At 37.6% G+C, this 11,356-nt stretch overlaps 1 protein-coding gene across 7 annotated transcripts in view; it reads left to right on the top strand.

Annotated features, from left to right (window-relative positions):
• LOC107680031 (neuron navigator 3) overlaps positions 1–2,076 on the top strand; it is a 152,201-nt gene extending 150,125 nt beyond the window's left edge. For all 7 annotated transcript variants that reach the window (XM_016475788.1, XM_016475785.1, XM_016475787.1 and 4 more), the window contains one exon: positions 748–2,076. In XM_016475788.1, coding sequence (XP_016331274.1) covers positions 748–867 — 120 coding nt within the window. In that variant the 3' untranslated portion in view covers positions 868–2,076. The remainder of the gene's footprint in view (positions 1–747) is intronic.
• Positions 2,077–11,356: the final 9,280 nt, after the last annotated feature.

Below are 11,356 nucleotides of genomic sequence, written 5' to 3'. Positions count from 1 at the left end.
GGGGGGGGGGGGTGTTACATTTCAAAGTAACTTGTTACGTTGCATGTGTTCTAATCAAAAGGACCCAGTTAAAAAGCATTCAGTGTAAAGGTGTGGTCACAATTACCATTGTTCAGCAAATGTTTGAAGGCAAAATTCAGTCATTTCAAATAGGAATATATGCAAGTGTCAATTTTGCATGAGGGCAATAAATAAATAACCCACACAGATTTCACAGCAGGTTCAAGATGGTTACATAAATGTACAATGGTAAGCGGCTTGGTTTGAAAGTGACTTCTGTAAGAGCTTTGCTTCATACATCGCTACACTATTAACAATAGACAATTCACCTTTTTTGCACATGAAATTCGGCTGAAAATTTGCTAATGTGATTGCATCTAAACATTTTGGCTACTTGTGTTTCTGTTTATTTTCACTGTCACTGTCTGACTCTGTTTTTTCCAGAAAAATAGAACATGCCTTTTTCCTATTCATTTTTCTTAAATAGTTCACAACATTGTTTAATTATATAGTTTACAATGATCTAGTGATCTAGAACACAAATACTTTTTTAATTTTATTTGTAAGTAAATAAATAGAGAGGTACGTTACTTAATGGAAGAAGTAACTTTTATTAGGTGAAAAAAAAAAATTTGCATTACATACTTATTACTCTTGTAGTAACTTAATTACATATATTTGTTACTTGTAACCCTGACACTGACACCTCCGCATTGCAAACATTTATTTTCCTTCTCTGTCCATTAGATGAATATGCTGATGAGGCTACAGGAAGCTGCTAACTACTCCAGCGCCCAGAGCTGTGACAGCGACAGCGCCAGTCACCACGACGACCTGCTGGACTCCTCATTGGAGTCTGCCCTCTAAGTCGAGCCCCATTAGAAGAAGAAACCTTCTGATTGGTTGAAAAACAGAGCAAAGGGCCCACAGGACTTGTGCTTATGAAACAGGCTTATGAAACGCCTGACGCCTCCGGTGGTAAAAGGATGCAGAATCCAGGATACGGCAAATGAAAAGGTGCTGGTGGCACACACGACACTGGCGAAAAAGCGTGTGTGCCCACATAATTAAAAAAACAACTGGAATCTGAATTTGTTGGAGGTGATCCATTAGTTAAACATGTTTACAGAGGTAAGAGTTTATTTTAAATTCACTGAGGTGCAAAAACCTAAAGGGCAACATTCTGAATTCTGACCTCAGTTAATAAACTGGTGCTGCCGTGGTGCCAAAACCAACATGCGGTTTATACTCATCTCGCCAGCACTATTCATGAAACACGTCTAGCCAACAAGCACAAACGTGCAACGTGTCATTACCGCTACTGTCAAATCATACGCAAATTCGCCACCACTCGTTTTACTGCCAAGCGTATAGTGACCTACAGCATCCCTGCACCACCGACTGCAGCTAACACACCGTTCCATGCAGTAGTCTTTCATTGGACCCCACAGCCGTGTGCGTAGTTCTTTCTCTTCTCCACAGGTACAAGGCAACTGCTTATAGGAGAGTGTACCAGCTTTGTGAAAAAGACCAGAAAATGGTGCTTTCTTGCTGCCTTAAGTGTGCTGAGCTCTGAAGACATTTAAACGTGGTGCCGCTGTCCTTTTCCGCAGAAATGATGATGTAGGACAGAACCGATCAAACATTTTCCTAAAGATGCCACGTCCACATATTTTATTTTTGTTACAATTAGTGTGTTCGTGTAAAACACGCCATTATAAACGGTCCAAATGTATAAAAGTAAAAAAGATCTTTATGTAATCCCAGTTGAGCTGGGATCACTTGAATCGAGAGCACAAATCCGACGCGTCGCTTCGCTAGCATGCTGTTTTTACTTTGCTATATGTATGTACGTGCACGCTGAAGCGTTTTTTTTTTTTTTTCGCTCCCGTGCGCCAGTGTTCTTGTAGTCGAAGTTCATTCATCCTTTCTTTTCTTTGCTATGTGGGTTTTGCACAATTGAAAAGCTGATTGTAAATATCCAAGTCTTGCACAGCCTCTTAAAGATGCACTCTGGCCGGTCGGTATTGCGTTTCTGCTTTTCTAGTCTAGCATTACGCTCTTGAGATTTACAGAGAAAAAAAAAGCAAACCAGCAACCTGTCCAAACCGTATATGTCTTGTAATGACTGGTTATTATACAGAGCTCTAAACTGTACAGTGAAGGGTGAAGTGTTTTTCAATTTCAAAAAACTTTAGTGTCAGTTTACTGTTCAAGGGCGTAAAATCTGTTTCATCTTCGCAATGCATCAGAGCCTGACAATATCTAACTTGCATTACACTGTTACACTTCCTATCCTGCAGCTTTCAGATACACTGGTCCCTTTGGATGTAAGCCACACCTAAAGACCCCATGAATGTTTTCTGACAACCGCAAGTTATTGTAGAACCTGACTGCCGAAAATAGCCATTCTAAAGAGCATTTGATTGGACAGAAAATGTGTATGCATCTTTAAATGCAGGATAAGTCGTATTTCTGTCTATTATGATTCAAATATGTTCATGAAAGATAAATACTGTACATTTTAAATGTGAATATCTGCTTAAAATATTTTTGTCAACTTTTAGGAGTACAAGAGCATATAAATGACCTTAAAACTAATAGGCAGACAAAAAGCCACAAAACTCTTCATTTTGAATTCATGGGATTTTTAAAAATTCATGAGTATCATTGCACTAGATAAAAAAAAAATCTAATCAAGTGGCGTATATTTTGCAAACAAACATCTCACAAAGTGTGTTGCATTTTTAAATAATGAAACATTACAGTGTTCAAAATGAAGACAAAAAGTATACACTTTCTGATCGTAGATAAACTACACATGTGGTTACTTTGCAAGGACTTATTTGGGACTCCACTACAAAATTAACACGAGGCAAAATTCATTGCAAAAATGGCTTAGAAAAGTGAAGTTAGTTGAAGGTGTAATATTATTTGTTATGAAGATGCAACTTGGTTTGGTGTTTTGCTATCTAATGCAATGATATTCAAGTGTCTGAATAATATGTAGGGCATCTGTCAATCACTTACGATTTAGCAACATTTTTAAACAGATTACCCAATTTACTGTGAAAGACTTTTCATTGGATTATATTTTAAGAGTTTGCACATGTTTACAGTAAATTAGTCTCTGTTTGTTTGATGTACATGGTCAGGAGATACAAGGTGTTTCATACAAGGTGCTATAGGTGAATCATTGAAAAGATTTGCGTCTCTGTCTTATATGATCAGGCCTTTACCACATCCAGCTTCACCTTCTGACTCAAACTGCTTGGCACAAAGTAACTCATTCTCACTGCCACAGTTTTACAGGCTTTAACCTTCCAGTCTTTCCAATCTACCTTTTTGTTGATTCAGGAAACTGCTTCTTTTTAATTCCTCGGCGCTACAGCGGTGCTATGTATTAACCTCCAAACTCTGTGACCCTGTGCCTGATGCTTTGCTTGTCAGCCATTGTTCAGTGTAAAACTACTTAACAGAAACATTTATAAGAAGTGCAGTAAAGGTTTCAAACTGCCTAATGGCCCCTTAACCTCAAACACAAATAGTGATTGTCCGTGGTACATCAGAAATCTTCTTTTCATTTTCTTCATGTTACTGCAAACACATCTCTCGGTGAGCGCATAACATTGAACTACTTTGAAAATGTTTCTTTTCAGGTGGAACATTTGTTGGTGGATGTTTTATATTTTGTACATTTGTAAGTAACATATCATGTAAATAGAAAGAGACCACAATTTAATTCATCTGGGGGATTTTGTAGTCTTTGTAAAGCCCTAATAAATGGTATTTGGTGTCACCTGCAGCATTGAGTGTTGATTCATTATTTATATATTTATCAAAATGATTGTATAATTGTTTTGTGTGTGTGTCATTTTGTCTTGCAAAGTACAATTCAGTTCAGTTTTTTTACCAATAAATGATTCACTAATGAAACTTGTTATGCCCTCTTGTGGTTTTGGAAGAAATCGCGTCACGCCTGTGCTGTGGCCACAGTTTATTCTGAATTGATTACAGTGAGTTAGTCCAGAGTACATTTCTCTACAGCTTTAGACTTGTGATGAACTGACTTCAAAAACAAATGCAATATTTGTAGGGTTTATTTTAGGTTGCCACGCTTCTGAAATTGCATACTGTCTTAGTAGAATATGTAATTACTTTGGCAGCCTTTACAGTATATTCTATATGGAAATATTCTATGTAGAATGAATGTGTGTGGTATAAATGTAATCCAGATGTACTATATCCGTCACTGTCATGTGACCTACAGCGTTATTTGCGATTACCAAATCCTCTATCGTGGCCTCATAGGACAGTCAAGTCTCCATCTGATGTGCACTTCAGAATCTCTCTACTTCTGCCTCATTTGGACAACCTGCTCTTTTCACATACTACACATAGTAGGGAATTATGCACTATGCACTTTTGCTAATGAATGATCTGCAGAATTATGCTGGCATGATTGACCTCTGTGTGATCTGTGGTCTGACAGGCTGGTCCGCAATAGACCTCATTAGACCAGCCTTTCAGCTGCACACCTTATTAAACTGGCCTTCAAAACAGAAAATGTATTCATGTCTGCAGTGATTCTCATTTTTAGACTGAATTTTTAAATGAGTGATAATAAAGATGTTGTCTAGTTAAGTCCTCAAAAGTGTGTATTATCACCACACTTTATTCAATGAGGTGTCCTTTAAACTTGTGAAGTTGTATTTGTCTCTTCAAACTGAATCAGTGTCTTGCTTTGTCAAGAGCAGGAACAATCAGCGGCTTTTTCCTAGAAACCCAAGCAATAAACAGTGCAAAGCTCCCTTCCCACGCCATTTATTAAAATTAAGCTGCAAAAACAAATCGGTCATAAATTGTAATGATAATGTCTAAAGGTCAAGGGGGGGGTGGAAAATGGCCATATAAAACTAAACTATGACATGTATGTAGCCCATTTAAACCCTTTTAGCACGCAGTCACTGTATATTTACAGCTTAAATGCAGCTTCTGTGCAATGTAGGAATAGCCACAAATTGGTTAACCGAACAAACATTTTGATCAAATAAGTTTGAATATGTGTTTTATGTTTTGTATCATATTAGATACATCAGCCTTTTATGTGAGAATATGGAGCTCACACACATCAGTTTTATTTAGAGCACCAAACTGAGCAAAATATGCAGTTTGGTGCAGCTGTTTCTTCATATGGCCTAATAGTAAGATGACATTTTGATAGCTTGTAATATAAATCAATGAGATTCGTTATTCACAGCTTGTCACTTCCCAAGACGTGAATTGATTTACTGGAGTCGTGTGGATAACTTGTGAATTATTGTGATGTTTTGATCAGCTGTTTGGACTCTCATGCTGACGGCACCCATTCACTGTAGAGGATCCATTGCTGAGCAAATTATGCAATGCTAAATTTCTCCAAATCTGTACTCTTCTCCTGACATCAGTACAAACAAGCAAGTAGATAAAATGTCTTAGCCAAGAAGAAGGTGTGCGCTTAATTTGAGGATTGTACACTGATGAAAATCTTGAGAGTGTAGCTGTGCAGGGTTGATTGATCCTTTCCGTTCCTTTCCCAGCATCACTCTGAGCTTCAATCTCTCTCTGGGCTTCCACTTGTCAGATAAATAAATGGCTTATCAGTGTCTAATTCCATAATAGCTAATTATTGATCTGCATGAGCTGGCAGTGTAATTGAAATGAGGCTGGAACATTGTGTCTCGGAGTGCTGGGAAAAGAGACGACCTCACCGTGAATCATTCTCTCTGGTTCACAAAAGACGTCAGTAGATTTGTACCCTCTGGCAGATGAAGAATTTGCAGTAGATTAAAACTCTTGCTATGTTGATGACATGAGGTGATTTGATTAGAGAGAACATTTTACCTGCTTACCTCAAATAGACTACACAGTACGCTGAAGAGCAATTCCCATCAGCAAAACGCAAAACACCTGTTTTTGGTAAAGCAAATTCTGTAACAAATTGGTACTGGATCAAAATAAGCTAAAGAAAAAACGTAATTGCATCAAGGAATAACAAACCATCAGATACAAAAAAATGTCAGATATTTATTATAAATTATTCAGACTCCATCTATTGAACTTTCGCCACAGTCAGACAAAAAAAATCTGCAGTGCTGATAAAATAACCATATTTCATAATCATATCATGCGTGAATTAAATATGCTAGACATTTTGTTTTTAGTGTTGCAATATAAAGTATGAAGATAGATAATGTTGACAAAAGTAAGAACACAACCATGAAACTTTATAAAGAGTGTATTTTTAACCCATCACATAATTGAAATTAAATTGACCTTTTATTTCAGGACATCCGGAAGTAGTAGGAATGTTTGCTTAAAAACACATATTTAAATTTTGTTTTTAGTGATACTAGTGATCATCTCTGATATATGTAGACATGTTCTTTTAAAAACTACTTGCAGAAAGTGTTCAGTCTCAGTGAATCAGTGACCTATTATAGAACTTCGGGGGTGGGGGGATTAAATACAAATAATAATAATAATTAAAAAAAATTTCATGATCACGACTTTCCTGTGTGTTGAGCTAATCAAATGCAAAATAAATCAAGAACATTTTAAATCCCTCATTTTCAGTGCGCTGTGAGCCGTAGAGGTCAGTTTGCTCATAAATATAATCTACAAAGTCCCATGAGATAATCTAAAATGAAAAACAGCATGCAGGGTTGCAGTGGTTGCATGAAAATGACCAAGCCTTCCCCATTACAAAAAAAATATACTTTTCAGAAATAATAAAAAGTGCCTTTGTGTGGCATAATGAGGTAAATTATAGCTTGAGCGGTCTGTGAAAATTACAGGGTGTCAGTCATTTCTGTGAGTTGCTCTTAAACACCCACATTAATTATATCAGCTTCACATCAGTCAAGCTTTTATCAGGTGGGTGTCTGAGAATCCTGCTTAGTGAATACAACGTTTCATCAGAAATAGATTTTTGTGGCTTGTTTTTGTAAATAGGCCATGTCTTAACTGTAGAAAATTTAGTACAGTGTTAAAACTTTTCAGGGAAAATGGCTGACTTCAGAAGTTCGGGATCTGTGGTCCCATTCTGAGCTGAGAGATGCTTTTCTACACTAAAGAGTCTCTATTTCAGGCCCATCATTTCTGCTTATTTATCTAAAAAAATCACTAGTGACTAGTTCTACGATATTTAAGGTAAAGGTGTCGTTTCTTCTTCCAACAAAACTTTGAGACTGCAAAGTACATACACTCTAGAGTGGCGAACAGGCCTCAAACAGGCAAATCCAGCCCTCCATGCTTAGATGGGAACATGTATAAGGGTTGATAAGTGAAGTGTGCTGCTGTCAGGCAGATCTGTTCAGTGTTTGCACAGGTTCAGGTCAAAGACATTATACACAGCATATGATTTCTGACTTTATCACATGTCTCTAGTATATCTTCTGATGGTCTCAGAGGAGCTCCAAGCTTTGAGATTTTGAACGATTTTGATTCCATGTTTTTCAGACTAGTCCAGGGGGGACTGCGGCTCTCTAGGACCGAACTTGCCTACCCCTGGACTAGTGGAAAGAAAACATCCAAAATTCACATGTAAGTGTGTATTTTATTACACTTTATCGTCTGTAGATTTCAATTAGGCTATAATAGGCTTATTTTTAAAAGTATTTTTTTGTTTTTCCAGAAATCTCCACGTCAATAGCACTTACATAACCCAAACTTAACAGTGTTATTCCTGTCTATATTCTGAAGGTTTTCATTGGGGATGTTTTTCATATGGGGTGGTCAGAGAGTTGAATCTTCTTGGCTTATTATTTTTATAGATTACTTGTAGGCTATAATCATTATACAGGCTAAAATAAACATGCTAAACAGGCAATTGTCAGTTAAAACAGAATTTAATCATGCAAATTATTCTAAAATATTTTTATTATGATGTTTGTTTAAAATCGGAACGATTCACGAATTACTCTGTTGTCAGTTCTTTTTAATAAATCAGTCAAAAGAGTCTGAATTGGTTCGCGATTCAGTTTGAATCATTCTGACAGCTCACTCGGGCTTTTAATCTTTTTGAGCGGTTTCTCGAAGTAATTAAAACGTTAACGAACGCCTTTAAAAGACATAAAACACGAAACGCGCTAAACAAAGTGGAAATTCCCCTAGAATCCATCGAAACCACACCTGCAAAAGCGTCATATCGTTTGTTGGCGATTAAAAATAGGCGTTTATGAAGTTCAACACCTGCACAGCTTGTGAACGACCTCGGGTAAACAAGTACATTAAAACGTGTAACATGCCAAAAAGTACCTTGACATTACTTGTGCCGTACCTGTTGAAAAAAACCAGCATATGCTGGTTAGGTATGTGTTGACACTGGGATGCTGGTTTAAGCTGGTCCTTTGCTGGTTTAGAAGTTCAACACCTGCACAGCTTGTGAACGACCTCGGGTAAACAAGTACATTAAAACGTGTAACATGCCAAAAAGTACCTTGACATTACTTGTGCCGTACCTGTTGAAAAAAACCAGCATATGCTGGTTTTTTCAACAGGGGTGGTAATACCATGGTATTCCTGGAAGTACCTGAGTCCCATAAATTTGATAGTAGGCTACAGGAATATAGTAATAATTCTTAGTATAAATAAAAGTGTCATCGTTACCGTTTGATACAGTCACAATACAATAATACTGTACATTAGAACCAGTAGGCTTTTTTAAAGGAAATTTTCGCTAGAAATGAGTCATGAATAAGCAAACATGTTATGCTGCAGTGTGTTTTTATGTTCTTCAATATTTGCACTACTTTAACAGTTAAAGTTTGACTTGGTAGCACTTATGCTTTCATTTGCCTTGCATCATCTAGCAATTTCAGATATTTGTTGTCATATCTGTCAAAAGTGTGCATTAATTGACAAAATTCACAGTGATTTTAAATATACCAAAATGGCCCAATAGTATTATTAGCACTTTAAGTGGACCAACAATTAAAATAATTTGACACTTTTTTTTTTTCAGTGGTCCATTCAGAGTGGGTGTAAAACTGCAAAAAACATGGAATGACAAAACTTGATTGCTCTCATTATAATCAACAAATGTGTTTGCACTGACAGTATGCAGGTAACTTTTAAAGGTAATATTCCTCAACGTTGGCCATCACATCCCATTATACCTGAATGTGCTTTATCAAAGTCCCACATACTTGTGAATCCTCCAAGCTATAAGCACCCATTACCAAACCACCCATGGGAGTCTTCACGCAATACCTTGTAGCCTTATTGACTAAAGGCTTAACGGATTCTCTGTATCCATCATGCTCTCCTGCCTGTAAGCCGGTGTCTTAGCGATCATCTCCCCTCCATGTTTGACCAATGAGATGTGCTGGAGAGATGAGCCGAATGGCCTCCCACCCCATACTTATCTGCCAGAGCCTGAGCTCCATTTCCAGCGCACAAAAGAAACTATTAGAGCCTAGAACCTGCACAGGGTGCAGTGCTGAAAAGGAAGAAGAATTAGCAAGTCTAAGTGTGTGCAGAGAGAGTGAGAGAGGAACGACTGGAGGTCTGGCTCAGGTCACCTTCATAGATTGAAGGGGATGAGAGTCACCTGGGCCCATATGCAACAGAAATCTCGGAGTGAGAGCGCTGACGTGACGTCAGCTCCCTGCTGTCCATAAGATCAGCATTTCAGATTTTTGCATTTACACAAATTTACATGAAAAGTCACTTTTATTTCTCACATAGTGCCAAAAAGTTTATTGGTCTATTGGACATCTGCCATGTTAATACAGTGATTCTGGGCAAGTAATGTAACATCCCGTAACCTAAAGGTCACCTTAAACAGTACTTTTATCACTGGGTAGCAAAACACAGGCAGCTTAAAGGGATACTCCACCCCAAAATGAACATTTTGTCATTAATCACTTACCCCCATGCCGTTCCAAACCCCTAAAAGCTCCGTTCGTCTTCGGAACACAATTTAAGATATTTTGGATGAAAACCGGGAGGCTTGTGACTGTCCCATTGACTGCCAAGTAAACTGCACTGTCAAGGTCCAGAAAAGTATGAAAGACATCGTGTCTTCAGAACACAATTTAAGATATTTTGGATGAAAACCGGGAGGCTTGTGACTGTCCCATAGACTGCCAATTAAATTACACTGTCAAGGTCCAGAAAAGTATGAAAGACAGCGTCAGAATAGTCCATCTGCCATCAGTGGTTCAACCGTAACGTTATGAAGAGACGGGAATACTTTTTGTACGCGAAGAAAACAACAATAACGACTTTATTCAACAATTCGTCTCCGCTGTGTCTCACCGCATCACCGTAGCGCCATTTTGGAGAATAACCACCGAACGCAAGCAGAGTACCGCTGCACGGATGTGCTGTTTCCGTTCAAATCAAAGCGTAAATACACGTAGAAAACGTATCCGTAATAAGATCTAGTATAGATTATGGTAGTATAGTATACTGTTCGGCGAACAAAACTCTGCTCAAAAAAGTTGAAATAGTACAGTCACAGGCTCTGCGTATATGTAGTGGAGAACAAAATTTTCATTTTGGGGTGAAGTATCCCTTTAAGGAGGATTTGGCATAGTTTGCTCTCCAATCACACATCCTGAAGAAATCAGCAACCAAGAGAAAATCACAGAGGAATTCATGTCATATAATCATCACTTGAGATATTTGCATGCCGGCAAGTGTAAATGCATTGGCACGCCTCTGTACATGAAAAATCTCCATGACCTGCAAAGTGCTTGAACGGGCCATTAAGTTAGTCAAGGTTTCTTGCAGCAAAAGAAGTCATAAATTAGTTTTACTTGACATATGTTGCACCCTATCTTCCTTTTTTCACCCTATCTTCCTTTTGCTGCCTTTTAAGACTTTATGCATGTAAATGCATTAGTCATGACTCAGGCACCTTTTTAAATACAATTTTGTCTCTTCTGTGGGCTCCTGGAGGTGTCAGACTGAATGACACTCAATTATAGTCAAAATCAGAGGTATCCAACCACCTGAGGCTTATCTGAACAGCTGAACAGAAATACATCTTGTTTGGTAGCCTCAGTGTTTATTAGCATTTATTTATAAGTGATTTTATTTATACATTCATTCATTCATTTTACTTTTTTTTTTTTATTAGCATTGAAATAAGAATAAGAGAGGTAGGAAATATGGTCATTTACGGCAGTGATACGTTTTCACAAAATACTAAGCAATTGGGGAAAGCGTTATTGACTTATGAAATTTCCTGACCTTTCTACTCAGTCTTTCTCATAAATATTACATTAGCTTTTGTTTAGAAGAGTCATATTTTTATTCATTGAGTGCCCCTTATATAAAACTACTCAAGGTTTTTGTGGCAAGAATA

The sequence above is a fragment of the Sinocyclocheilus anshuiensis genome, unplaced genomic scaffold (genome assembly GCF_001515605.1).
Source record: "Sinocyclocheilus anshuiensis isolate Anshui unplaced genomic scaffold, SAMN03320099.WGS_v1.1 scaffold200, whole genome shotgun sequence".
Taxonomy (NCBI): domain Eukaryota; kingdom Metazoa; phylum Chordata; class Actinopteri; order Cypriniformes; family Cyprinidae; genus Sinocyclocheilus; species Sinocyclocheilus anshuiensis.
The sequence above is the reverse complement of the archived record's forward strand: the minus strand, read 5'-3'. Positions and strand labels throughout refer to the sequence as shown.